Genomic DNA, 27379 nt, shown 5'->3' on the forward strand with positions numbered 1-27379 from the left:
CATCGGTGCTGGTCATCATGAGCTCCGCGGCGCCCACTGGCAAGTCCGGTCGTCCTGTCACAGCTTCTGATGTACTCAACCTGGCCATTGGGTAATCACTGGCTGTTGATGAGGCACGGCACAACCAGGGCAGGTTGACCAATGCTGTCTGCCGCCCAGCGTTGACTGCCCCTACCAGCATCGCCCCTTGGTGGCTAGGATGCTCGTCAACGCAAGAGAACTTGTAACGGTTGATCGCTTGGCACGCTGTTTCTGTCCCAGCTCAGCAAGCCCAGCACGAGCAGCACACAGTGGGCAGGCTGAACCTCGACGAATCTCGTGGGGACAAGGCGCCGCGCGTTGTCCAACCGTGCGCCTTTGCTTTTCAATCCACGGAACCTGTCAACAGACCGTTACAGTCCTGCGTGACCATCATGGCCCTCCTCGCGAAGCAGCAGATCACCGTGGGCAAGGCGCCCACGGCCCGGAAGAGCGCGACCCGCGTGGTCGTTTGCAGGGCTAGCAAGGCCGCTGACGCCGAGATGGTAAGCTCCCTACGCAATGGATCTCCTGTGATGGAACTTGGGGTCACCCCAGCTCAGCTTATTGCCGCTACGCAAGATCGCGTGATGCGGATGCACCATAAGTCTCACACATCGCGTTCGCCCCCTCCAGCCCCGCCGCGCTGCCCTGGGGATGCTGGCGGGCGTCGCGGCGCTCGCAACTGGCGCCGCCCCCTCGTTCGCCGCGTACGGTGATTCCGCCAACGTGTTTGGCAAGGTCACCAACAAGTCAGGTGGGTCGGAGCTCAGAGTGCTAAGCCAACACGGCCCCTCTTGACAACCCGAGCGAGGCGTCACGGCGCGCCACATGGGCACCTGTGCTGGACAGGGCGGACGCTGCGCAGAGGGTCCTTTTCTGGGGCAGCCACGCAGCACTACCGCACTGCCGTGGCCGTGCACACACCACAGCGCCATCGCCCATTGCGCTTGCGCGCGCGCCCCTCCTCCCCTCCAGGCTTCATCCCCTACTCTGGCGAGGGCTTTGCCATCCTGCTGCCCAGCAGGTGGAATCCCAGCAAGGAGCAGGACTACGGTGCCTTCGGCAAGACCGAGCTCAGGCGCGCACAGGGGGGATGAGGGACCGACGGCGGCGCGCCTCTGCACCCTGCACGCACGCGCGCGGCGTGGCCACAGCAACCGATCCAGGACCGCTGCCGCTGCTGCCCCTCTCGCTGCCAGCACAGTGGCTGCGGCTCCAGCACACTTGCGCCCCGCCCCATCAGCTCTCCCAACGGCCGCGCCCCGCCGCCTCCCGCGCCCCTCCCTCTTGACGCCCCACAGGTATGAGGACAACGGCGACTCAGTGAACAACGTCGTCGTGCTGACTCAGCCCGCGGACAAGGGTGACATCACCAGCTACGGCGCCCCTGAGAAGCTGCTGCAGGACCTGACCTTCCTGTTCGGCCGCCAGGTGCGAGAAGCTGGGGGGCAGCTGGGCAAAACGCAGAGGAATACATGACGAAGCTGGGTGACAAAGCTGGGAGGCAGACCAGCACGGAGATCATCCTCAAGGGAGAAAGGGAGAACTAGAGGGGCAGGCGCCCTACGAGGTGCATCGAGCAGCCCGCCGCGCCGAACCCCACTTGCGAATCTTTTGCTGGTGCAGCCGCAGCCGCAGCCGCAGCGGGACGGGCGCCGCCGCCGCACGGGAGGCGACGCCGGGTCGTCCCCCCCTCCCCAACATACACAAACACCTCTCCCGCGCGCCCCCTGACAGTCGTTCTCCGGCGAGACTCTGTCTGAGGGCGGCTTTGCCCCCGGCAGGGTGTCTGCGGCCAGCCTGCTGGACGTGAGCGAGGCCATCGACAAGAAGGGCAAGAAGTACTACCGGTGAGGGGGAGAGTTTGGGGGGGGGGGACAGGGTCCCAGGCTGGGCCAGTAGATGGGCATGAAGAGCCAAGGAGGTGGGGATGCAAGCGGGTGACAAACTCAGGGGCACACTCCTAAGGGACGTCGCGGCCTCTGGCAATGGTGCGTTTATACAGGCCGTCTGAGCCGCCGGCTGCGGCATCGAGCCTTGCGTCTCTATGCTATTCCTCACGTCACCGTTTTCCTGTCATCTCATTCCCCCCTAATGCCAGCTACGAGGTGCTGACCCGCTCCGCCGACGGCGACGAGGGCGGCAAGCACAACCTCATCAGCGCCACCGTGTCAAACGGCAAGCTGTGGATCTGCCGCGTCCAGATCGGCGACAAGCGCTGGATCAAGGGCGCCAACAAGGACGCCCAGGGCGCGATCAACTCGTTCACCGTTGCTTGAAGCGCAAACAGTACACGTTGACCAGGCCACACACGTTTTTTGACCGAGCGGCGGCGGGGCGGCCCGTAGGGGCCATGCGGCACCCCCGCGGGCGCCGCTCTTTCGCCAGGGAACGCGCTCGGAGGCAGCGGCGGCTGCGATACTTGCGTTGTCGACGGCAATCTGGCAGGCAGCTCACCTTTGAGAGTACCAGGGCGCTTTTTTCCCGAGTTGAAGCGCGAGCGAGGCTGTGCAGGGCACTTGCGTGGGTGCCCGGCAGTGCCAGTTGTAAGTTGCGAGCGATACCCCCAGGCTCATGACGCCTACCAATGAATGTAACCTGTCTTGCGGTGTCTCACACACGAGCATGTCAGGCGTCGCGAGTTGTGATGCGGTAAACAAGGGTGGACACTCTGACAGCTCGCTCAGCCTTGCTGCTGGCAACATCACTTTTGACCAGCTGGCACAGCAGCACGGACGGCTAGAGAAACGGAACACGCCAATTTCGGTTCAACGTGTACCTTGACGTGTGCAAGCGCCGTCTCGGGGCGGGGATGAGTGACCAGATCAGTGCAATGCGTGGGCTCTCATTGTAGAGTCGTCCCCTTTTAACTCATTCAAATTCAGCGTCGGATTGAGATTACGTCCACATTCGTATGATAACAAGCTGCACTCGCCCAAGCACTGCCACCAGGTTTCAAAATCCAAGTCCGATTGCAATGGCTATGCTGGAAAATCCATCGCTAATGCGCAGCATCAGCGGACTTCGCAGCCCAGCGCCTTGCGCCGCCCGCAGCATCGTCGTCGCTGGGCGGCGCTTTGCCGCCCCTGTCGCCAAGGCGACGACGAGCGCCGCCATGGCCCCGGCCCCTCGGCTCGCATCCAGGCGCGGCCGCGTCGCAACTGCCGCTGGCATTGACCTGGACGCGCTCGGGCTTGATATCCCCGACCTCGGGGATGAGGTCAGGGGCCACCAGGAGGCCCTGGGGGCGACATTCAACGTGAGGCGCCTTCGGCCGCTGAACAGCACTGGCAACCACGAATGCTCAGCAGGGCAAAGGGCGGGGCCCCTTTCTTGAGATTCAGCAGGGTCAAGGCTGTCAGAGCAGTCCGCAGCTGAGCCAAAGCAGTGGGCGTGAAGTAGTGCTGTGATTCGGAAGCAGGGGCATGGGGAGGTCCTGTGCGCACGCGGCAGGATAGGCCGCCCAGGCGTGAGCGAACACTGCTCATGTCGCTTTGCCTCGGTGGCTACCCAACCCCCGGGTGCTGCCGCGCGCCGCCCTTCTATGTTGCGCAACCCAGGCCGATGACGTGGCGGAGAGCTTCAACAACACGGGCAAGGTCCTGGAGGCGCTCACCGACGGCGTCGCGATCGTGGACCGCTCCCACTGGGGCCGGATCCGCGTGGGCGGCGCCGACCGCGTGTCATTCCTCCACAACCAGTCGACCAACGACTTCAAGTCACTCAAGCCCGGCCAAGGCTGCGACACGGTGCCTTTTCACATTTGGGGGTGGGGGGGGCTGACATGTTGGGGGAGTCGATCAGCTGGCGGGAGGGGGCAGGCTTGCTTGGTGGCCGCGCGGCTGGCAGGGCGGAGACCAGGAGTGCAAACGAGGCCGACGCTCAGTGAACATGCAGTCTGATGGGCGTCAAGCAAGCCGACCTCAAGCGCTGGCTTCCTCCATCGCGCTACGGCATCGGGCCTGCGGCTGTTGCAGGTGTTTGTGACGGCAACAGCGCGCTGCCTGGACCTGGCCACCGCCCTGGTGATGGGAAACCAGGTGGGCCGGGCCCGTTACCCACATCATGCCAGCCCAGATTGACCTGGCTGAGACAACTTGGAGATCATAACAGGCTCGCCTACCAGTTCCTTGAATTCCATCAACATTATTGGGCAGCGTCGAACAGCAAATGGGCCACACCAGCATGTGACAATCTGGCCTGCAACCGCTTTCAAGCCTCTTGTGAACCCTGTTTCCTATATATTTCAATTGTTACCGCCTCCCCAGGTGATGCTCCTGGTTTCGCCGTCAATGCTGCAGCCGCTGCTGCAGCGGTTTGACAAGTACATCTTTCTGGCAGACAAGGTCGAGGTGGGCAGCGACCAGCTTGCTTGTCCGTTCAAAGGGGCAGACTGGAAAGCTAAAGACCTCCCCCCGCCTTTGCATTTCAAAGCCGGCCTCAAGAGACCTGTTTCGCCTCCACTGCAATGCTGTAGTACCTGAACCAGTGATGCAGAGAGCACGCGTCTCGTGGCGAGCAGCGCTGAGCACACCACCCTGCATTGCTGTGCTGTGCGACACGCACACGGATGTATGCTTGGCTTGCGAATGCTGTGTCTGCCGCGCCGCCTGCGCAGGTGTCTGACGTCAGCAGCCGCTGCCGCATGTTCACGGTGGCGGGGCCCAAGGCGGCCGACACACTGCGGGAGCTTGGAGGGGTGAGGGGCCGCTTTGCTGGTCGGCCAATGGAGGGGCTGGCGGCAAGGGTCCTTGTGCCGCGCCATGCGATTCTGCGGCTCATTGGCTGACGCATCAGGAGGTGGACCGGGATCTCTCTCAGACGCGCCCTCACTAGAAACTTGCGCTGACTGCACACAGCGTTCTATCGGCTGCACACCTTATCCTGGATCTGATGATGCTGATGATGCGATGTCCGCTTCGCTGCTGATTGCGCAACACCACTTCCTGAACCATCCCTGGCTCTTCCCCCCAGGATGCGGTGACCGTCACCGGCGCCCCCTATGGCAGCCACCAGTTCCTGGGCTTCAAGCCGGGCGGCGCCCCCGTCATCGCTGCAGCCACCAGCGGCCTGGCGCTGCCAGGCTACACCCTCATTGTGGACGAGGCGGACGCGGGCGACCTCTACGCGCTGCTGGTCAACAAGGTGCTGCGGCGGATATTTGACCAGGGTTGACCGCGGTTGACCGGCGTTGTTGACCGCCCCCACCAAACGGCCCTGCCCGCACCAAGCTGCCCGGCAGCAGACCGTTGCACCATCTTTTCGATTGCCCATGCTTGCCTGTGCGCCGCAGGGCTGCGTGCCTTGCGGCGAGGAGGACTGGGAGCGGGCGCGCGTGACTCAGGGGCGGCCTAAGGCTGGCGCGGAGCTGACAGAGGTGGGGGCTGGGCAACCCTCTGGAGCCCTGCGCCGTCTACAGCCCTCTGCCACGCTCCCCGGCCCTTCTTGTACCCGGGGCTAATGTGTTGCTGTGATTCTGAGGGCCTGAGACCTGCGTCGCGGTTGCCTTGGTCTTGCACCAAAAGTTTCCCGGTCCAGTGCTAAGAAGGATGTTCAGGCACGACATGTCTGGTCAATTCCCAGATGCCAGGCCTGCCCTATCCCTCCACCCGCAGGACTTCAACCCCCTGGAGGCTGGCCTCTACCGCGCCGTCTCGGTCAACAAGGCAAGTCAAGAGATTGCCGCTCCCCGCCGTGCGCACTCTTGTGGCCCTCGCCGGTGTGTTGTGCAGCTCTCGCGCAATGCTCCGCAACAAATATAAGCGTCCCGCGCGCAACCTCGTGACCCGCACCATACCAGGGCTGCTACATCGGCCAGGAGACGATCTCCAAGCTCAACAACCTGGACGGCGTCAAGCAGCAGCTCTGGGGCCTGCAGCTTAAGCAGCGCGCCGCGCCCGGCGACGCGATCACCAACGCGGACGGGGACCGGCTGGGCGCGCTGACGAGCGTGGTCAACCTGCTGGACAGCGGCCACTTTGCGCTGGGCTACCTGCGCTGCAAGAGCAAGGGCGCCAAGGTCGACCTCAACGGTGGGGGCGGCTGGCGAGCACTGATGAGCGTCCCCAGGGGCTGTTCGGCTGGCCCTGCTGACCAGATGCAGTGCGCGACGGGTTTGCATGGCGTGTCGCTGTTTGGTCGCGGCCTCGCAAGGGGTGAGGGTGAGGCGCTGGGTTGGCCGCAAGCCAACGGCTTGAGCCGCAGGGTCGCACCGGATGCAGCACGTGTGCCACCGCCACGCTCCCAGCCAGGCTGCATTATATTGCTCGTCATCTCCCCCAAAACCAAACCACAGGTGCCACGGTGCAGGTGGGCGGCGCACCCGCGCGCGTCGTGCCCATTCCCTTCGCATCGCGGGCCTTCGCAGCCGACCCCGCCGCCACGGGCGCAGAGGCAGCCGGCGAGCAGGCAAGCGCCACCCTGCAGGAGCGCGCGGAGCAAGCAAGGTGGGTGCCGTGGGGCAGTGAACGCTGCCAGACCAAGCGGGGGCTCGGGGGGCGGAACACCTTAATTGCTGGGGCGCAGCTGATGCAAGAGACGCTGGAGCCATCATGGACTGTGTGGATCGTTCCCACGCGCTCTTCACGTGCTCTGCCGTGTGCAGGCAGGAGAAGGCGGCGGCCAAGGAGGCGGCGGAGGCGGCCAAGGCGGAGCGGTTGAAAGCCATGCAGGAGCGGCTGGCGGCCTGGCAGCAGCAGCAGCAGCAGCAGCAGCAGGGGCAGCAGGGGTAGCAGTCCTAGGTGTTGTAACAACTCAGTAAATGTCCGACTGTTCACGCGCGGCAGTCAGGTCACAACAGGTTAGGTCGCACTTAGGCAGGCAGGCAGGCTGGCTGATGAACCCGTTTCTCGTGTCTGGCAGCTGTTTCACCAGGGGCGTACTGTATGCGCTTGGGCTTGAGATGGCAGAGGTGCCTCGCCCTTGGAATTCGCCGAAGCGCAGGCAGCAGCACGCGTCCTGTGCACGCAAAGCGATGCCTGCCCCTGGGGCCTGCTGCTGCTGATGTCAATGTCAGCTGGTGCGGACGCGTTTAATTTGGCGCCGTTGGCCCTGCGTGCTCTTAGTGTGCACCAGTAGCCATAATCAATGTATGCTATATTGTGGCACCATGCAGCCTGCATCGCCCAAACACTTACACGCATGTGGCAGACAAAGGAAGAATGTATTTCGGTTATCAAGGTGAAGGCCGTGCAGTCCCCTTCACGTCAGCTCGATTTTGACCCCCGGGACCTGTGCCGTCAGCGTCTGGCAGCCCTCCCACGTGACCGCGGCCCCCGCAGGCAGGAACAAAGAGAAATCTGCTGGCAGCCGGCTGACCCGCCCCACCGCCTCGCGCGATGCCGTGAGCGGCGCCAGCAAGGCGCACACGTCCTGGCAGCACGGGCTGCGCGACTCCCCCTCGCGCGCTTCAAGTACAAGCACCAGCATACGCAGGCACGAGAACATGTGCAGGCACAGCAGGGTGCGGGCCGCGTCAGGCGCCGGGTCGGCCTCGCAGCCCGCCAGCCACAACACCTCGAGGCGCGCACCCATCGTCGACGCAATGTGAGGCAGCAGGCCGGAGAGGCGTATGCCGAGGCTTTGCACACCCAGGTCCAGCTCGCGCACGCAGTGCCAGCCCATCACCCACTGGTGCACGCAGCTGGGGTTGACAAACACACGCGCATCCTCAAACATGCACGCCTCCACGCTGAGGTGGACCCCGAGGTATGACTGCTCGCCGACGGTTGCGGCGAAGGCTTCTGTCTTGTCAAGGCGGCAATACCTGGGGTGGCTTTGCCCGTCGAAGTACAGCGCGGGGTGCGCCGGGTGGCTGGCAACGCCGCGTGCCAGGCTGTGCCAGCTGCTCTGCAGGACCATTTGCACTAGGCTGGGCGCGAGCGCCGCAAGATCAAAGGCCTCACCGCCGCCGTCCTTGACGTTCCCGAGGGTGAGCAAATCTAGCCTCCCAAACACGGGCGGCGCGGCTGCGCCTGCGGCTGCGGCGGGCGCGCCTCCAAGCGTGAGGTTGTCAAGCCGCAGACATCTGAGGTTGGGGCACGCCTTGGAAACTGCAGCAAGCTCCTGCGCCCCCAGCGGCGGGCCCGTCAGCTCGGCGTTGCTGGAGGCGGGTTGTATACAGAAGAGAGGAAGGGGTTCGGTCCCGGCAGAGAGATTGGGTTGAGGAGGGGCAAGGCATACGTTGTTGGTATGGGTTGCGTGCCCCAGTGCTGCAGCTGTAACAAGCGGCGGCGGTCACGAGGTCTGCGGCCCCAGGCCCCGCAGCTGCACCCACCATGCACCGACGAGCTCGAGGCTCCATAGGTCTGGCAGGACGCCCGCGCCGCGCAGCGACGCCACCTGGCCGCCCACCGCGCAGTCCCTGAGCGTGAGCCGCCGCAGCCCGCGGCAGGCCCCCAGGGGCAGCAGCGGCTCGTCCGCGCCCACGCTGAGCTCGAGGCTCGTGAGGCCCGGGAGTGCGGCCACCGCCGCCGCAGCCGTCACCTGCAGCTCCGAGAGTTCTGGCCGGTGCACGCGCTCCAGCCATGACGGGAACGCGTTCACCAGCTGCGGGGTTGCGGCGGTATGCCCACATCGCGCGCATGCAGGCGAGTTTGCGAAGCTGTTGGCGGTTGGACGGCACCCATGGCATCGACAATCAAGCAAGGCAGGCAGGCACACTTGCCAGCTGTTTGGCGCCCAACCCCCATGCCGGCGAACAACCTGTCATGCCTACCTTCAGGCGTCTCAGCTTGTGCCTCTGCAACACCGTCATCAGACGGCGTCTGAAGTCCTCGTCGCAGCCGCTCCTGAGGGTCAAACTCAGCGACAGCCTCGAGAGTGAGGCCGCACAGGCCAGCGCCTCCACGACCGAGGCGCGCCGGTCCCCGCTGCCGGCGGGCGCCCCGGCGGGCGTCAGACTAGGGGCAACGTGCAGTCCCTGCAGCTCCTTCAGGTTCGGGCAGAGCGCCACCAGACGCGCCAGCGCAGCCGGGCTGATGAGCGCCGCAGGCTCCTCCTCATGCCCAACCAGCGTCAGCAGCGTCACTGACGGCCACACCAAGCTGGGCTGCAGGGCCTTCAGCGCCTGCTCTAGCTCGGCATCCTGCAAATCGTATTTGACACTCATGATCTGCAGCTCGTTGACAGAGGGGAACCGCTCGATGGCCGCTGCCAGCACCGCTGGTGGGGCCCCTGCTGACCCGCCGACGGCGATGCGCCAGATCCGCGCCTCTACCAGACAGCATGCGGCATGGCTTGCGAGCCTCAGTTGCGAAAACGAGACTGAGTCGATGCAACAAGCCAACGCATCGAGTGCTGTCTGAGGCAGCTCCAGCAGCCGCGAGCTGGCCATATTTTGAATGGCGCGCGCAGCGACACCGACCCCTCAACAATAAAACTGGAATGAGGGGTGAGATGAATAACTTGTAGGACACGATACCCAATTGATTGCCGGTAAGCCGCTGATCAAGCAAAACAGTGCTGACAGGTCGCGCCCCCCCCCCACCAACGCAACCATCAAACCCCCGGCCGCATGGGCGCTCCTCTGGCGCGAGTGTCTCCGGCCGCCACTCGCACACGTATGTCACACCGAATCCTTGCAAAATCAATGCATGCATCGCCTGGGGCATACCGTACCTTGTGTGCCAGCCACTGCTGCCGCTGTTGCAGGCCCCTGCTTCCTGCCTGTCAGGGCCCCAGCCCGTCAGCAGCAGGTTGCTTGATGGACACATCAAACCTTCAAACCCGCCACCCACACCACGAGGCAGCCGGGAATCAGGCGCTTCTCCACATCTCCGTAGGCGGAGCTATCAAGAGCCCGTGGGACCAGCGTGCACGTTAAGCGTGGCTGCAGCACACAGCCGGCAGCAGCTGAAGCCGCTGTTGCGCTGTTGACCGGGAGGCGGGGCCCCTGCTCGGCCTGGTAGTCAGCAATAACAAGGGCTGAGCAGGGTGGTGGTCGACTGACCTCGGCAGCTCTTGTAGTGTTGTGAATGACTGGGGATTACAGAGATCTGGTCACAGTACATGCAGGCCCAGATCATCACAGTACATGCAGGCCCAGATGGTGGGGTGTATGCTTGCGCTTCACGGCTTGAATCACGCTGCTCCCGACGCCTGATTCCCGTGGCAGGGATGTATTCAATCATTCCTTGCGTGAGTTTGAATACATCAATTCAAATGAAAAGTCGGCAGGTTCATGTGAGGGGGAGGATTGCTTGCAAGGGCGTGCACCTGATGACGTCATCGCCCACCGCAATCTCCACAAATGTCGCCCGTCCCCTCACGCATGTGATCCCATTGCGAGGGATACGGGTCAGACATTGGCTTAGCTGCGTGCCATCGGCACAAATGTGGGTGGTGCTGGCTGCAGCACACATGCCTCCGCCACACCCTTGCGGGGCTGCATCTACTTTGCTCTGTGTTTCTCCCACCCCAAAACCAAACCTCAGGTGCGACGGTGCGGGTGGGTGGCGCACCTACGTGCGTTTGTGTACTTCCCCTTCGCTTCGTGGGCCTTCGCGGCTGACCCTCCCGCCGCGGGCGCAGAGGCAGCCGGCGAGCAGGCGAGCGCCACCCTGCAGGAGCGGGCGGAGCAAGCAAGGTGGGTGCTGTGCGTGGGGCAATGAATGCTCGCTGCCAGACCAAGCGGGGGCTCAGGGGGCCGAACAGCTTGGTTGCTGAGGCGTGACGCATGCAAGAGACGTTGGAGCCATCATGGGCTGTGTGAACAGTTCACATGTGCCGTTCACGTGCTCTGCCGTGCGCAGGCAGGAGAAGGCGGCGGCCAGGGAGGCGGCTGAGGCGGCCAATGCCAAGCGGCTGAAAGCCATGCAGGAGCGGCTGGCGGCCTGGCAGCAGCAGCAACAGCAGCAGCAGGGGCAGCAATCGTAGGTGTTGTAACCACTCCGCGAACTGTTCTACTGTACGCATGGCAGGTCAGGTCGCACGCAGGCAGGGCTGGTTTGTCAAGCCGTCGCTCACGCAGGGCAACTGTACCATGTATGCGTCTGTGCTCAAGGTGGCCGGGGTGCGCCTGCAATGCCTCGCCCTTAGCACTTGCTAAAGCGCAGGCAGCAGCACGCTGCCTCCTGTTGGCGCAAAGCAATGCGTGCCGCTGGGGGCTGCTGCCCCAAATGTCCGCTGGTGCGGCCGCGTCCATTCCTGCTTCGTTGCCCCTTGTTCACTTTGTGAGCACAAGTTGCCACCTCCATGTTTGCTAGCAACTGCCGCATGCAGCCTGGCCCTAATACAAATATGATAGAACTTATTGATCGGTATACAAGGAAACTAAGTCTCACATCCAGGTAACAATGGCTGTGCAGTCTCCTTCACAGCAGCTCGATTTTGACCCCAGGCACCTGCGCCGTCAGCGCCTGGCAGCCCTCCCAGGTCACCGCAGCCCCCGCAGGCAGGAATACAGAGAAATCCTCTGGCAGCCGGCTGACCCGCGGCGGTAACTCGCGCCACGCAGTGAGCGGTGCCAGCAAGGCACACACGTCCTCAAAGCACGGGCTGCGCGGCTCCCCCTCGCGCGCTTCAAGTTCCAGCGACAGGACACGCAGGCGTAAGAACATCGGCAGGCACAGCAGGGTGCGGGCCGCACGGGGAGCCGGGTCGGCCTCGCAGCCCGCCAGCCACAGCGACTCGAGGTGCTCGCCCATCGTCGACGCGATGTGCGGCAGCAGGCCCGACAGGCGTATGCCGAGGCCTTGCACACCCAGGTCCAGCTCGCGCACGCAGTGCCAGCCCGTCACCCACTCGTGCACGCAGCTGCGGCTGATGAGCGTGCACGTGTCCGAGAACGTGCAGGCATCCAGGCTGAGCCGGCACCCGAGACGCGACTGGTCGCCGGCGGCCGCGGCAAAGTCGTTTGTCTGATCCAGGCTGCACCACCTGGGGTGGCTGCGCCCGTCAAACCACAGCCAGGGGCGCGCCGGGTGGCTGGCGGCGCCGGACGCCAGGCTGTGCCAGCAGACCTGGAGGACCAGGTGCACCAGGGCCGGCGCGAGCGCAGCAAGGTCAAACGCCTCGGCCCCACCGCGGCCGTCCTTGACGTTCCCGAGGGTGAGCACTTGAAGCCGCCTGAACACGGGCGGCGCGGCTGCGCGCGCGGCTGCGCGCGCGGCTGCGTTGGGCGCGCCAACAAGCGTGAGGTTGTCGAGCCGGAGCCACCTGAGGTTGGGGCACGCCTGTGAGAGCACTGCAAGCTCCTGCAGCCCCAGCGGCGGGTCCACTGCCAGATCGGCGTTGCTGGAGGCGGGTTTGATGCGGAAGAGAGGGCGGGGTTGTGAGGTCCCGGCAGTGATATGAGGTTGCAGGGGGGGCGGGGCATATGTGTTTAATTTTGATCAATCAAAGTGCATGCCCCTGTGCTGCAGCTGCAACGACACGTCGCGGTGCTCACGCGGGTAGCGGCCCGAGCGCCCGCAGCTGCACCCACCACGTGCCGATGAGCTCGAGGCTCGTGAGACCCGGCAGGACGCCAGCTTCGCGCAGCGACGCCACCTGGCCGCCCACCGCGCAGTCCCTGAGCGTGAGCTTCTGCAGCCCGCGGCAGGCCCCCAGGGGCAGCAGCGGCGCAGCCGCGCCCACGCTGAGCTCAAGGCTGGTGAGGCCCGGGAGTGCCCCCACCGCCGCTGCAGCCGCCCGCTGCAGGTCGGCCAGATGCGGCCGGCCCACATACGTCATCCACGGGGGGGACGCATTCACCAGCTGCGAAATCGCGGCGGTGCGCACACGTCGCGCGCATGCAAGCGATTTTTGAAGCTGTTGGCGGTTGGGCGGCACCCACGGCAACCGGCAACCAAGCAAGGCAGGCAGGCACGGCTGGCCCGCTGTCTGGCACCCCTGCTGGCGGCAACCGCGTCATGCCCACCTTCAGGTGACTCAGCTTGAGCCCCCGCAGAGCCGTCGTCAGGTGGTTCCTGAATTCCGGGCCGCAGCCGTCGGCGGGGTCAAAACTCAGCGACAGCCTCGAGAGTGAGGCCGCGCCGGCGAGCGCGTCCAAGACCAAGGCGCGTCCGTCCACGCCGCCCGCAGCGCTGCCAGCAGCTGCCGGTCCGGCGGGCGGCGGTTTGAGTGCGATGTGCAGTCCCTGCAGCTCCTGGAGGTTCGGGCAGAGTGCCACCAGACGGGCGAGCGCGGCAGGGCTGATGGGAGCCGCAGGAGCATCCCCGTGCCAAGCCAGGGTGAGCAGCGTCACTGACGGCCACACCAGGCCAGGCTGCAGAGCCTCGAGCGCCTGCTCCAGCTCAACGGCATGCTGCTCGCTGTCGAAGCTCTTGATCTGCAGCTCGCTGACAGAGGGGAACCGCTCCACGCCCGCTGCCAGCACCGCTGGTGGGGCCCCAGCTTCCCCGCCAACAGCAATGCGCCAGATCCGCGACTCGACCAAACGGCGTGCGGCATGGCTCGTGAGCCTCAGTTGCGAAAATGAGACTGAGTCTATGCAGCAAGTCAATGCATCGAGCGCTGTCTGAGGCAGGTCCAGCAGCCGCGAGCCCGCCATTTTATTGAGAATGGCGCGCGCGGGGATACGGTCCCGCAACAACTGTACTAAGATGACGGGTGAAATGGAGATTGTGAAGGACACGACCGCCGATTAGTTGTGCCACTGATCAAGGAGCACCGTGCTGAACTGGTGCTAACAGGCCGCCACCCCTCCCCCCACCCTGGCCGCTCCTCTCGTTCACTCTGGCCGCACACGTGTCTCCGGCCGCCACTTGCAAACGTCTGTCACACATGATCCTTGCAAAATCACTGCATGCATCTTGTGGCGCATGTACCATGTGCTAGCCACCGCAGGTCCGCTGTTGAATGCTTCCTGTCCCAGCCCATCAGCAGCATGTAGGTTGGTGGACAGAAGCAACAAACCTTCAACCCACCACCCACCCCATGAGGCAGCCGGGCAGAAGGAATCTCACCACAATTTCATAGGCAAAGCTATCAGGAACCCTTGAGACCAGCGTGCACGTGAAGCGCGGCAGCAGTGCTGTACTGCCGTTGCGGCGCGCCGGTGCCCGGCAGCTGCCCTGGCTGCTGACGGCCAAAAGCGCGACGACGCTTGCGGCGCGCCATGAGTGGTTTTTGGCAAGTCACTAACGCCACGATCAACAGCGAGTAACAGCCAGGTTTCGATTGGCCTGGGCCCCCGTCGCCACCCGAGCGAGGGCTGCCCTCACAATCAGTTTGGTTCCCCCACAGGGACGCCCGCATGGTGCCCTCACGTCACCCATGTAATCGATATTACAGTACAGTGCACAGCCGTCAGCCGCGGCGGCAGCAATTACGACGTTGACCGGATGCATACATGTCTCGTTGGATGCATACATGTCTCGTTCTGGTTATAGACCCGTGGCATTTGACCATGCCAAGGCCTATCTAACAGGTGCCGGAGCATGCAACCGGGGTAAGGAGCTCGTCCTCCAATTGCGCACTGGCTCTCTCCCCCTTGCCCCGCACACAAAGAAGTTCAGCCGTAGCTGGCAGAAGGGCCCCTCTGATACTTTTCACAATTGCTACCCTGTCTGCTCAACTGGAATTGAATCAGTGTCTCGTTTTCTATTGGACTGCCCCAAGTACGAATCAGTACGTGGAGAGCTGTGGCGGCGACTGGAGGACGAGACGGCGCCTGAATGTTGCAGCAGATGCAGATTGAGAAGAAAGCTTACAAGTTGCTTACTTGATTTTGATATTCTTGGTGGCCCCTTGTTTGCTGATGATTGTTGCCCCTTATGTGTATGCTTGCTGGCAGATCCGTTGGAAGGTAAGGAATGAGGAGGTCCGCTCTGATGAGCGCGGGGCCGATGGCAGTGATGCTGTGGCAGGAGTAACTTATCTATTTATCTATCTATCTGACCGGGAGGCGGGCCTCGTGCTCGCCCTTGTAGCCCAGCAACATTGAGGGCTGAGCAGGGTGGTAGCCGACTGACCTTGCCAGCTCTTTTAGTGTTGTGCAAGACTGGGGAAACAGAGATTTGGTTACATGCAGGCCCAGATGGTGGGGTGCATGCTTGCGTTTCAAGGCATGCACGCACACAATCACGCCGCTCCCGACCTGCAACCCCTGAATGCCATGGCAGCTATACTTCTGGGAGACATATGTTGTATGACTTGAATCCAAGCATTTACATAAAAGTTGGCAGGTACATGCGAAGGCGTAAATTGCTAGTAAGGGTGTGCATCTGAACACGCGTCATCGTGCGCCCCTTGCGATCAAAACGCGCAATGAGCTGGTGGAGATCTCCGCAGATGTCGCCAGTTTCCTCGCGCATGTGATCCCATTGCACGGGACAAGGTAAGGCATTAGGTCGGCTGCGTGCTGTTGTCACAGACGTGGGTGGTGCCAGCTGCAGCACACGTGCCGCCGCCTCGCCCCTTGTCGGGGCGCATCCACTCTCTATCTCCTCCAAAACCAAACCACAGGTGCCACGGTGCAAATAGGCAGCGCACCCGTGCGCGTCGTGTCCATTCCTTTGCCTCAGGTGCCTTTGCAGCTGACCCTGCCGCCGCCGCCGCAGAGGCAGCCGTGGAGCGATCAGGCAAGCGTCCCTACAGGAGCAGCCCGCTCCTGCTTGCTGCCCCCGGAGCGAAGCAAGCAAGGTGCGTGCTGTAAGGCAATCACTGCTGCCAGTTTAAAAGGCTGCACCTGCCAAACGCAAGCAGCAACACGCTACTCCTGTCGGTGTGAAGCAACGCCTGCCGCTGTGTGCTGCTGCCGAACATGTCAGCTGGTGCTGCTGCGTCCATCCTGGCTTCGTTGCCCCTTGTGCACCCTTTCAGCACAAATGGCACTCCTCCATGTTTGCGGGCAGCTGGCACCATGCAGCCTGTAGCATTAGTTGCATAACATGTGAAATGATACACAAACGGCGGACAATCAAACAGGTCACAAGGGCTGCGCACATCAAGGTAACAAAGGCCGTGCAGTCGCCTTCACTGCAGCTCAATCTTGACCCCGGGAACCTGTGCCATCAGCGCCTGGCAGCCCTCCCACGCGACCGCGGCCCCCACAGGCAGGAACAAAGCGAAACCCTCTGGCAACCGGCCGACATGTAACGACGCCTCGCGCGACACAGTGAGCGGCGCCAGCAAGGCACACACGTCCTGGAAGCACGGGCTGCGCGGCTCCCCGTCCCGCGCGTCGAGGTCCAGCGACAGCAGACGCAGGCGCGAAAACATCGGCAGACACAGCAGAGTGCGGTCCGCGTCAGGCGCCGGGTCGGCCTCGCAGCCCGCCAGCCACAGCGACTCGAGGCGCCCGCCCATCGTCGACGCGATGTGCGGCAGCAGGGCCGACAGGTGTATGCCGAGGCCTTGCACACCCAGGTCCAGCTCGCGCACGCAGCGCCAGCCCGTCACCCACTCGTGCACGCAGCTGCGGTCGACACCCCTGCGCGAAAAGCCCTCAGACGCGCAGGCCTCCAGGCTGAGCTCGCACCCGAGGTGAGACTGCTCGCCGACGGCCGCGGCGAAGGCTGCTGTATCAGACAGGCAGCACCACTTGGGGTGGCTGCGCCCGTCGAAGTACAGCCGGGGACGCGCCGGGTGGCTGGCAATGCCGCGCGCGAGGCTGGGCCAGCTGCTCTGCAGAGTCATTTGCACCAGGGCCGGCGCGAGAGCCGCAAGGTCAAACGCCTCGGCCCCGCCGCGGCCGTCCTGCACGTTTCCGAGGGTCAGCTGTTGCAGCCTGCTGAACACGGGCGGCGCGGCTGCGCCTGCGGCCGCGGGGGCCGCGCCTCCAAGCGTGAGGTTGTCGAGCCGCAGACATTTGAGATTTGGGCACGCCTCAGAGATCACAGAGAGCGCCTCCGCCCCCAGCGGGTCCTGCGCCGGATTTTCGTTGCTGGACAGATTTTCGTTGCTGGACAGAGGCGGGTTGGATGACACAGATAGGACGGGTTTGTGGGGTACCGGCAGAGAGATGAGGATGCAGGGAGGCGGGGCATACGTTGGAATGGATCGCCTGCTCCTGTGCTGTCGCTGCGACAAGCCGCGGCAGTCACGGGGTCTGCGGCCCCAGTGCCCGCAGCTGCACCCACCATTTGCCGACAAGCTCGAGGCTCGTGAGTTCCGGCAGGATGCCGGCTTCTCGCAGCGACGCCACCTGGCCGCCCACCGCGCAGTCCCTGAGCGTGAGCTTCTGCAGCCCGCGGCAGGCCCCCAGGGGCAGCAGCGGCGCGGCCGCGCCCACGCTGAGCTCGAGGCTGGTGAGGCCCGGGAGTGCCCCCACCGCCGCCGCAGCCGTCACCTGCAGCTCCGCGAGCTTTGTCCAGTCCATGCGCCCCAGCCATGACGGGTACGCGTTCACCAGCTGCGGGGTCGCGGCGGCATGCCAACGAACGCCGCACTCACGCAGGCGCGCTCGTGAAGCAGTCGGCGGTCGCGCGGCACCCCATGGCAGGCAGGCAGCCTCGCCGGCCGGCTGGTTGTGGCGGCAAACCCGTCGGGCCCACCTTCAGGTGACTCAGCTTGAGCCCCCGCAGGGTCGTCGTCAAGCGACGCCTGAAGCGAGGGCCGCAGCCGTCGTCGGGGTCCAGACTCAGCGACAACCTCGACAGTGACGCAGCGCCGGCGAGCGCGTTTAAGACCAAGGCGCGCGCGTCCCTGCCGCCCGCAGCGCTGCCGCCGGCGGGCGCCACGGCCGGCGGCGGTTTGAGTGCGATGTGCAGTCCCTGCAGCTCCTGGAGGCTGGGGCAGAGCGCCACCAGACGGGCGAGCGCAGCCGGGCTGATGGGCGCCGCAGGCGCATCCTCGTCCCAAGGCAGGGTGAGCAGCGTCACTGACGGCCACACCAGGCCGGGCTGCAGGGCCTCGAGCGCCTGCTCCAGCTCGACGGCCTGCTGCTCGTCGTCCACGCTCTCAATCTGCAGCTCTGCGACAGAGGGGAACCGCTCCACGGCCGCTGCCAGCGCCACTGCTGGGGCCCCTGCCTCCCCGCCAACGGCGATGCACCAGATCCGCGCCTCCACCAGACGGCATGCGGCACGGCTCGCAAGCCTCAGTTGCGAAAACGATGCTGAGTCCATGCAACAAGCCAATGCATCGAGAGCTATCTGAGGCAGCTCTAGCAGCCGCGAGCTCGCCATGATCTTGAATGTCGCGCGCGCAGCAACACCCCTCAGCAATAATACTGGAATGAGGGGTGTAATGAATTACTTGTAGGACACGATACCCAATTGATTGCCAGTAAGCCGCTGATCAAGCAAAACAGTGCTGACAGGTCGCGTCCCCAACCCAACCCTCGAACCCCCCCTGGCCGCTCCTCTCGCGCGAGTGTCTCCGGCTGCCACTCGCACACGTATGTCACATACAATCCTTGCAAAATCAATGCATGCATTGTGTGGGGCATACCTTGTGTGCCAGCCACTGCTGCCGCTGTTGCAGGCCCCTGCTTCTCCCGCTTCCTGCCCGTCAGGGCCCCAGCCTGTCAGCAGCAGGTTGATGGACACAACAAACCTTCAAACCCGCCACCCACACCACGAGGCAGCCGGGCAGCAGGCGCTTCTCCACATTTCTGTAGGCCAAGCTATCAAGAACCCTTGGGACCAGCGTGCACGTGAAACGCGGCAGCAGCGCACAGCCGGCTGCGGGCGCGGCGGCCGCCATTACGCTGTTGACCGCGGGAGGCGGCCCCCTGCTCGCCCCTGCCTGAAGTCCAGCAATACGGGGGGCTGAGCAGGCTAGTGGCCTCACCAGCTCTTGTAGTGTTGTGAGTGCCTGTGGATACAGAGATCTGGTAACATGCAGGCCCAGCAGGTGGGGTGCATGCTTGCCCTTCAAGGCGTGCAATTACGCTGCTCTTGACCACTGGTTCCCGTGGCATATATACCTCTGGGAGAGATCCATGCAATAATAACATCCAATGAATTTATGAATCGCAATTAATGGATTCAGATGAAAAGTTGGCAGGTACATGCGAGGGGGAGATTTTCTGGCAAGGGCGTGCACCTGATGACAAGTCATCGCCCACCGCAATCGTTCAAATAATGTCCCCCGTCCCCTCATGTATGTGCTCCAGCCTGCAACAAGCATGCATGGGGACGTGCCAAGCTATGAATGCGCACTACTCTAAATGCTGTCCTTGTCATCCAGCTCAGTAATTTGCGGACGCCTGGTACTGTACGAGTGCCACCATTACTAGCCCTGGTTGCTTGCATTGCATGAGTGCACAACTTGTGCGTGGTCCTCTGCAGCCACAAAAGTGGGGCAGACATTGGTGCCAGATTTATGTCCATCCTAATATACTAATCAGGGAGCGTCCGTAACGCTGCATCGGCCGAAGCGGCGCTGCTGGGCCGCTGCGCCGGCAGGCGCGAGTGCCCAGAAATGTAGGAGGCCTACATAAGCTTATATGCCGGGTTTGAAGGCCACATAAGCCGTGTAGCGCAAAGCCGGTGCGCGTCTCACCCCTTCAGACACTGAGACGTGTCCGTTGCCGCTCGGAGCATAGCTCTCAAAGCATTAAGATATCAAATATCGCACTCACGTACGCGCAAACACGATCGTCACCCGCACCGCGACTTCCATGATATGGGGACACACTTCAACATACACACGTCGTCTTCCATTATCAACACACTTTAGTACGTACATTTCACTTTCAAAAACAACACCTGGAGATGGATTTGTGGCAGTCAGCTCGCATCACAACAACGGGTTGCTGCACAGCAGTGGTTGCTTGATGTTTGAAAGCGTATGGCATCGCCACGACCGACTGACTATCACTATTGCGCGAACGCCATTTAAAGAGATTGGATTTGTTGTGTAGATGGCGTTTGACACAGGGATGCAGATTGTTGTTGATCCACTGCCCGGCGACGGGTCCTGTGCTGCAGTAGCGCAAGTCAGGCCTGAATGTAAAGGCTCAACACGCGCTCGCTGGGCGGAGCAGTGGCAGGACGCGGCTCTTAGGAGTGTGTTTAAACACTACCTGCCGGCGTCTGTGGCGACTGTCACGGTTGGGCGCCTCTGCCAAAACTGGCGGCTCTGGGCGCGTGCAAATCAGCCACAGCTGCAGGCGTGCCGGGCAGCTCCAGTGCAGGAGGAGCCAAGGTGGCCGTTGTGCTACTTTGAGAAGGTGTGGCCGTCGCTCAGCTACAGAAAACACATGAAGATGATCTCCTCAAAGGAAAGCACCCTCCAAAACAAAAGGTCGCCACAGGCTCCAAAAAGGGCGAGAGGGGCCCCCCCGCCTCAGCAATACTCCCTCTTGACAGTGATAGGCCCCCATTCATGCTTTGCCGCCGCCAGCTTTCCGTGTTGTTTAGAATGTCTACGCGAACGGTCAGCTCTATCTTGCCGCCTCCTGCATTGGCTGTCGGGAGGGCGTTTGGTTATTGGTGCCCAGCGGCATGCGGCGCGCCCTGGGGCACGTCCCTGCTGGGGGGGGGGGTGGTGCTGGCAACCCAGTGTGTTGTGAGGTGCCGCAATGACACCTCATGACCAAACCACCAAGTGTATTTTATTGAAAAGAAACCTTGGCAATTTTTATGCAATTCCGCCAGCAACGCGGCGGGTACAACACTAGTGCCTTGGAAATCTTCAAGACTACTAAAGATTGGGCAGTCGGCTGGGATTTTTCTCAGATCTGTTACCTCCTGTGGGGCTGTTCACATGTCGGGAGACCCCGAGAGGTCAAATCACAAGCACAGCCCACAAGTAGCGGCCACCCCTGACAAGCCGCATGCATACGCCGTGACAAAGTATCATGTTTGCAGTCTGCAGTTCTTGACAAGATACGCATACTGTCACGCCACAGTCAAAGTGTTTGAACGCTCTCAAGGCCAGCTGCGCAGTGATCTGCGCAGCAATTTACACATTTGCAGCGCAGCAACCGAAAAATACAGAAGCGTGCTTATGAACTATACGTACTGTTGAAAGTACCAGGTTCCCAGTCATGGACCAGTTCTTCGTGCGATGTGATCTGTGCGCGTGAGCTGGACACCGTGCTGGACCAGCTGCGCAGATGCACAATGGACCTAGACGCTCCAATAGGCTCAGGCAGCCCGCCGTTGGCGCCTTATGCAGTCCGTCGCGCAGCCCTCTTCCGCAACTTCTCCAGCTCCCCTGCCGCGCGCGTGCTGCGCGGCTCGGCGCACAGGAGCTTCAAGTCCATCCAGTCCTTGTCAGGCGCCGCGGCGGCGCTCGCCACTGAATTAGGAGTGGCATGGGGCGCTCCATTGCGATATGTGTGCGCCGGGCTCCTCGTTGCCTTCACCACCACCCTGCTGGCCGGCACGCTGCAGATGCTGTTGGTGTCGCTGCGCACGGCCTCTGCGCTGGCGCTGCTCGCCGCCGCACATGCAGACGCCCTGATTATTGTGATGGCGCTCACAGCAATGACGGCCGCGCTTTCCGCGCGCCCCTGGCAGCACAGCGGCGCCATTGCTACTGGCCTGGGTATGCTCATGCGCCGAGGCGGCGGCGCACAGCGCATGGTGTCCTCAATGGTCATGTGCACTGGCGCCGCCGTCATGCTGCTCGCGGCGTCGCAGCACGACTCGGCCCGCGGGGCTGGCGACAAGGCCGTCTTTGACTATACCTCTCATGAGTGTGTCAGCGCCCTTGGCGCGGGCAGCCCTCACCAGGGCGTCCATGGCGCAGGCATGCTGGAACTAGGCGATGATGACAGCGTGCCCGCACCACCGGCCCCGCTGGCCTTCCGGCTCCTCGCCTACTGTGACACGCGCCCGCCTGCCGCCGGCCGCCGCGGCGCTGCGTGGCCGGCGCACTACTTGACTTGCGGCGCCGCGGCCGGCGGCACGCTGCCTGCGCCGCCCAACGCATCCTTCGGCTGCACCGCGGGCCGCGCGGCCTCCAATGCCTCGCGTCCGCCGTCGCTGCTTGCGACCTCAGTGAGGGTGGCGGCCCGCATAGCCTGCAACGTGGCGGTGCCCGCCGAGCTGCGGATGGCGGCGCTCCCCTTGGCCTCTCGCAGCATGACGCTCGCACCGCTCTCGCTCGCGGCCGCAGCGTCCCTGTTCGCCGTGCGCCTGTGCGCGGCGGCCGCCGCCGCGGCCGTGTGCGCCGCGGGCATTCTGCTTGCCTGGGCGGGCGTCCTGACCATCAAGTGTGCTGCAGCCACGGGCGAGGCACGCACGGACCGGCTGCTGGCAATCCGCCACCGCCAGCAGTCGCCCGCCCCACGCGCCGCCGTCGCTGCGTCTCCGCCGCCGCGGCACCCGCGGCGGCGCTCCCCGGTGCCTGCCAACGCCGGCCGCGGCGCCTGGCAGCCCTCGCACCTGCTGGCTATCCAGCACCCGTCGCTGGTCCTACGAGCACCCCCGGCCGCCGGCCGCGGCACAGCAGGCCCCGCGCTTCCAGACCGTGCGTCCACGGCCCCTGCCGGCGTCATGGCCGTCATCAGGATCACTGGCCCCGCCTCCAAAGCGCAGCACAAGGCCATGGCCGGATCCCCGCCCTGCCACGACGCTCATGCGGCCCCCGGCAAGACGCGCGCCGGCGCCGCACACAGCGCCGCACGTCCCGAGGTGGGCGGCGCCCCCGGCGGCGTGAGCGCCTCCAACACAACATCTCTGCTGAGCCGCCCATGGTTCTTACCTTCCGTCCAGGCGGCCATCATGGGGGCTCTCGGCGCCGCATTCGGCACACTCGCTAGCCTCTTAAGGCGCGTTGCGCGCAGCTGGACTGCGGGTGTTGCTGCGTGGGGCGCGTTGCTGAGCGTGCTGAGCTCACCCTTCTGCTTTCTCTGGTTCTTAACGGCCGCGGGCATCGCTGCCGTGCACGCCTGCGTGGCGGCAATGATGTGGTGGCTGGCAATTTTGTTGTGGCCAGCGCGGCTGTACCTGGCGCTTTGGTGCCACGCCGCGCGTTGCGCCGCTTCGCTGCTGAAGCGTCCGGTGCCTGCGCGTGGCTTGCAAGCACGCGTGCTGGCCAGAGTGGGATGAGAAGACGGCTGCTTGGCTTTGTCTGCTATCCTTGTATTGTGCCCTGTTTTGCTGTGGATTCCCAGAAGTGTCTGATGCGCTGTGCTACTGCCAACCTCGTGACAACCATTGCTTTGAGTCCACAGGGCAATCATTTGCATGCTGCCTAGTTACAGAATCTTACAGAGCGAATGTGGCGTTGTCAGGGTGAATCAAAACGCTACATGGGGCACGTGAGGGGATGGAGCCGCCTGTCACAAAGCTCCCAGCACATTATTGACCGGCAAAAATGGTGTTGCAGGGTGTTTCAAGCCCAGGCATTAAAGGACTTTCACGTTCGTAATCAGGCTCAAAAGAACCCACTTGCCAGGACGGCGAAGGTTTGCAGCCGCCAGCGAACGGTTGTGGGGGCGGCACTCTCAGTGCGCGTCAGTCAAGGGCCAGGCGATGCATGCTGGCGCAAGGGTGGGACCGCGGGCGGTGCGCAAGCCTGCTGACAAGGGAGTGTGGCTGATGTTTGCGGTGTGGCTGTGATTGGGGTTTGGCGCCTACTGTAACAAGGTGCTTGTATCACACAGTTTTGCTGTGATCCTGGCCGTGGTCCTGCTGTGCTACGGGACGCCCTGGAGGTGTCAGGGTGTCAGACGTCAATGCCCCTCTCCCGCATCGCGACGCGCCTCCACTCGCCGCGGAGGAAGCCGCGCTCAACACTGCCTGCCGGGTGAGCGGACGGCAGTGGCATGGCAGAGCTTATCTGAGAAGGTGTGTAGTGGCCACCACTTCCAGGCAGGGTGGGCTCGCATGTCTAATTAGGGCTGACTGCTCACCGCGTTCGGCCGCGCAAATCAATTCGGCAACACCTAAAGCAGGTTGCCATGCACAAACTCAGCGCATGCGCGCTCACCTGGTTCACAACGCGACGGCGTCACAGGCGCGCCACTGTAGGGTGCTGTGTGAGGGGGGCTGCCTCGCATCGCGGGGGCCGCTGTGAAGCCGTCGCCACCGCCGACGCTGCTGTCGCCGCCGCTGCTGCTGCCGCCGCCGCCATTTTGCCGCCGCGCATCACCTGCGGAGAGGCCCCTCATCATTTCAATCGCATTGTCAAGCTCCATTGGCGCAGCGCCGTTCGCTGCCGCGGGCGTGAAGGCGTTCTCCTGCATGAGGTGGTCGTTGGACGGCCAGGACACTTTGGCGTTTTGTCAAGGCCATGCCTTGGGTTGGTCTCGTGCTGCGCCAGCGCAGCAGCCGTTAGTGCTGGTGTTTGCGACAACTGGGGCCGTGGTTGCACTATCTTCAAGCTGCCCCATGTGCAAGTAGCCGCTTTCAGAAGCCGGCCATGCCATCGCACCTGGACGGTCGCCTCATCGTCTTCTGAGGGCTGCGACAGCGGCAGTTGCAGGCCGTTCCCGCCATGGTCGAGTCGCTCCCCCAGCGGCCGCCGCTGCTGCCACAGCGCGGGATCGAGCCCCACTGGCCCGGACAGGCCGCACCACGCGGACTGAGCGGCGGGAGGGAGGAATGGCTCGCTGCGCTCGAGGCCCTCCGCTGTTTCGCCACTGCTGTTGATGTCGCTGGGTGTCGCACGGGTCTGGCAGTGTTATGGCAATGCGGAGAAAAGAGAGGTACTGGTGTGCACGCTTGGCAAAAGCAACTAGGGTCACACACAAGCACGGATGGGCAATGCATGCCCGAACCCTGTAGGTTGAAGCAGCAGCTCACCCGCTTGGTGAGGGCGGTTGGCTCATCAGCACCTCTTTCGGTGCCGCAGTCCCTTCGTAGCACCGCAGCACGCTTCTGAGACTGCGAGCTGGGGACAAGGGGCGCCTTCTCACGCATGTTGAGGTGACGGCTGCTGCTGAGGGCTGTCGAGGCAGGCGAGGGCGCCTGCACTGCCAGCGCACCACCTGCCGTCGTGGCTGCGGGCGAGGTTTGCTCTGGCCTCTGCCGCTTGGTCATATGCTCTGCTTCTACAAACGCGTCGTTCTCAGGGCCTCGCTTGGGGCCGCGGGCTGGAGAGGACATCGGTGCCATTGTTGGCCTCGCGGATGGGGACCAGTGCGCAAAGAGGAACGAGGTGGATACGACAAGTAGGTAGCAACCAAGGTCCCCGGTGTACAGATCTGAATGGCTCTGCGCGTCTGTGATGAAGTTTGGCGCGCTCAGCTGGAGACGGGCGCGTGCTACTGTATCGCACAAATGTTTTATGCGGAGCCATATATAAAAGCACGGGTGATTTTAAGGGACAGGGGCTAGGAACTCTGGGCGCTACCCGTGTCCGAGAGAGCCAGGCAAGTTCCTGGAGCTACGCCGGCAGCTGCAACGCTGGCCGCCGAGCGCCGACCGACCAACAAACGCTGCAAACGTGCATCATGATATGACAAGGCAACTGCTTTAGTCGTGCGTCTTTCATGATATCATGACCGCAGTTGCCCTAGCCACGCTTACCATGCATGCCATGGTCAGCACTGGGCTGACAAGCAACGTGCTGCAGGCCACGTCGCGATTGGATGCAACCGGGAGGGGGGGGGAACGGGCTGTGCGTATATAAAACTGCACTGAAATTACCTCGTGGTGCATCACCTTGCACCAATACTGGTACTCGTACTTGTTCGACCCGGCATTCATCCAGCTAAGCTCCAGACATCTAGTCATCTTTGGTGAGCAACAAGTACTGGCTCGGCGTGCAGTGAGGCACCAAACCAGAAGCAGAAGTGGACGTATTACCGTAATCTGTTCATGCTTGACAACAAGCCTGCCAATGGCGGATTGCTAGATCTGCACCAGAATTTGCGCTGCACGATATTCCATGACACCGCAAACGAATGCATCAACGTACCCCGGATCAGCAGTTACGTGCGTTTGGTGATTCAAACCGAAAAGACTGCTACCACAAGTGCAGAGAAAGGGCACGAGATTGAGGGATAGAGTCAACGCAGACACCGACACAGCGCCACGCTGAAGGCACCCAGCGGTGTGTGTTGGTGCCCTTTGGAAGATGCACTTGCAGACGCCTATAAGTCTAAATTCTCCCCGAATCGCCCATCTCATCGGGTAGATCGATCACACTGTTCGCAGTGTCAGTCGTGTAACTGTCATTGGGACACGAGGCATCATTGTCGCAGCATCAACCGTACTCTGACAAGCTTGTGGTACGATTGGACCACATCGTGTGCAACCGGGGTTCCGCACTCACTGCTCACACCTTTTGCCCGCGGCGTGCTGGTTGCTACGACGGGAATTCTGTCGTTCAACCAATCGATAGCTGGAGCTTAAGGCGGTGGTAGCGGCTGAAAAGGGCTCAGAGCAGCAGCACATCCCGTGGCGGTGCCGCCGCTTTCGACCTCGCTGCAAAGCGATTTCAGTGCTGCGCGCCGACATGCACGCCTCCCGCTCCCTAGCGGGCGCTCGGCTGCGAGGCGCTGCCCGGACATCCGGCAGCGCCAGCACCCGCCGCTTGCACGCGGCCGCTGCGCCGGTCCTGCGCCGCAGCGGCCCGCATGCGCGCGGCGCACGGGCCCCGGCGCCCCGTGCTGCCGCGCGGCGCGGCCTTAGCGTCAACGCCCTCCTGGATTACGTCGCGACTGCAAGCGATGACGGCGTCCTGCGGCTGCCGGCGCGCACTGAGCTTGATCCCGAGGAGATTAAGAACGTGTACAACTACCCCAGGTGGGCCGGCAAGCAGGGGGCAGCTGGTGCCCGCAAAATTGGGTTCTTTCAATCGCGTGAACCTTGCTGTGACCTTTATGTGGCTGGTGATGTATAGCAGGCGCCTCTGCTCTGCTGAGCATGCGGTTGAGCGCGCTCACGTCACTGCCGCTGGACCGCGCCGTTTTGCGACCCCGCCTGCCGCATGGGCGTCACTTTGACGCCGTCCCACAAGGTAGCCCGCGGTGCGTGGCGGCATCCGCACCCCCATTTGACCCCGGCCTCCCTCATGGCCGCAGGAACTTGCCGGACAACTACCACATTGGCAAGGTCATCGGCGCCGGCAGCTTCGGCACAGTGCGCGAGGCTGTCTCGATCGCCACAGGCCACACGTACGCGGTCAAGACAGTCTCCAAAGTGCCCAAGCGCGGCCCGCCGACGCCCAGGTGCGAGGAGCCTCAGGCGATTGGGGGCTGACGCGGCGGTTGCCGCACCTCAGCCGCGGCACCCATACCGGCGGGAGCGCGGCGTGCGCCCGCCGCCTCCACCCTGCTCTGCCCTCACCATCATCTCTATTCAGCCTCATGGCAAAGCCACGGGTGTGCAAGCTAAGAGGTGCTCCACAGCCGTGCACATGCAAACAGGTGTATCATCGAAAAGCTCGTCCACATCCCCAGCCCAAGCACCCATTCCGCGCCCAAATTCGTGACCCCGGGGCGGCAGGTACCTCCTGAAGCTGCGCGCTGAGGTGGAGGTGATGCAGCAGCTGGGCGTCAGCCTCAACGCGGTCAACCTGGTGGACGTGTTTGAGGATGACGTCAACGTGCACCTCGTCATGGAGC

The 27379-nt window shown here is 63.3% G+C and overlaps 8 protein-coding genes across 8 annotated transcripts; 4 read left to right on the plus strand and 4 right to left on the minus strand.

Moving 5' to 3' along the window:
- Window positions 1-413: 413 nt before the first annotated feature.
- On the plus strand, window positions 414-2300 carry MNEG_0869 (hypothetical protein; the record flags this gene model as incomplete). Its single annotated transcript, XM_014050645.1, has 6 exons — window positions 414-524; window positions 655-775; window positions 997-1045; window positions 1323-1452; window positions 1759-1871; window positions 2123-2300. 6 exons carry the CDS (start codon window positions 414-416, stop codon window positions 2298-2300), a joined length of 702 nt encoding a protein of 233 aa, XP_013906099.1.
- Window positions 2301-3136: 836 nt separating this feature from the next.
- MNEG_0870 (aminomethyltransferase) lies at window positions 3137-6752 on the plus strand (the record flags this gene model as incomplete). The annotated part of the gene is made up of 11 exons (XM_014050646.1): window positions 3137-3280; window positions 3582-3770; window positions 3999-4061; window positions 4323-4373; window positions 4640-4720; window positions 4996-5166; window positions 5315-5398; window positions 5637-5678; window positions 5822-6053; window positions 6317-6467; window positions 6626-6752. The coding sequence occupies 11 exons, from the start codon at window positions 3137-3139 to the stop codon at window positions 6750-6752; spliced, it is 1335 nt and encodes a 444-aa protein (XP_013906100.1).
- A 469-nt stretch (window positions 6753-7221) lies between these two features.
- MNEG_0871 (hypothetical protein) lies at window positions 7222-9355 on the minus strand (the record flags this gene model as incomplete). Its single annotated transcript, XM_014050647.1, has 3 exons — window positions 7222-8122; window positions 8297-8568; window positions 8738-9355. The coding sequence occupies 3 exons, from the start codon at window positions 9353-9355 to the stop codon at window positions 7222-7224; spliced, it is 1791 nt and encodes a 596-aa protein (XP_013906101.1).
- A 782-nt stretch (window positions 9356-10137) lies between these two features.
- MNEG_0872 (hypothetical protein) lies at window positions 10138-10896 on the plus strand (the record flags this gene model as incomplete). Its single annotated transcript, XM_014050648.1, has 3 exons — window positions 10138-10158; window positions 10455-10606; window positions 10773-10896. The coding sequence occupies 3 exons, from the start codon at window positions 10138-10140 to the stop codon at window positions 10894-10896; spliced, it is 297 nt and encodes a 98-aa protein (XP_013906102.1).
- A 437-nt stretch (window positions 10897-11333) lies between these two features.
- MNEG_0873 (hypothetical protein) lies at window positions 11334-12693 on the minus strand (the record flags this gene model as incomplete). Its single annotated transcript, XM_014050649.1, has 2 exons — window positions 11334-12255; window positions 12446-12693. 2 exons carry the CDS (start codon window positions 12691-12693, stop codon window positions 11334-11336), a joined length of 1170 nt encoding a protein of 389 aa, XP_013906103.1.
- Window positions 12694-15939: 3246 nt separating this feature from the next.
- Window positions 15940-18032, minus strand: MNEG_0874 (hypothetical protein; the record flags this gene model as incomplete). Its single annotated transcript, XM_014050650.1, has 3 exons — window positions 15940-16867; window positions 17046-17317; window positions 17460-18032. The coding sequence occupies 3 exons, from the start codon at window positions 18030-18032 to the stop codon at window positions 15940-15942; spliced, it is 1773 nt and encodes a 590-aa protein (XP_013906104.1).
- A 3704-nt stretch (window positions 18033-21736) lies between these two features.
- Window positions 21737-21946, minus strand: MNEG_0875 (hypothetical protein; the record flags this gene model as incomplete). Its single annotated transcript, XM_014050651.1, has 1 exon — window positions 21737-21946. The coding sequence occupies one exon, from the start codon at window positions 21944-21946 to the stop codon at window positions 21737-21739; it is 210 nt and encodes a 69-aa protein (XP_013906105.1).
- A 4322-nt stretch (window positions 21947-26268) lies between these two features.
- On the plus strand, window positions 26269-27014 carry MNEG_0876 (hypothetical protein; the record flags this gene model as incomplete). Its single annotated transcript, XM_014050652.1, has 2 exons — window positions 26269-26558; window positions 26837-27014. The coding sequence occupies 2 exons, from the start codon at window positions 26269-26271 to the stop codon at window positions 27012-27014; spliced, it is 468 nt and encodes a 155-aa protein (XP_013906106.1).
- Between the last annotated feature and the right edge of the window lie 365 nt (window positions 27015-27379).

This window comes from Monoraphidium neglectum, assembly GCF_000611645.1.
Source record: "Monoraphidium neglectum strain SAG 48.87 unplaced genomic scaffold scaffold00078, whole genome shotgun sequence".
Classification (NCBI taxonomy): domain Eukaryota; kingdom Viridiplantae; phylum Chlorophyta; class Chlorophyceae; order Sphaeropleales; family Selenastraceae; genus Monoraphidium; species Monoraphidium neglectum.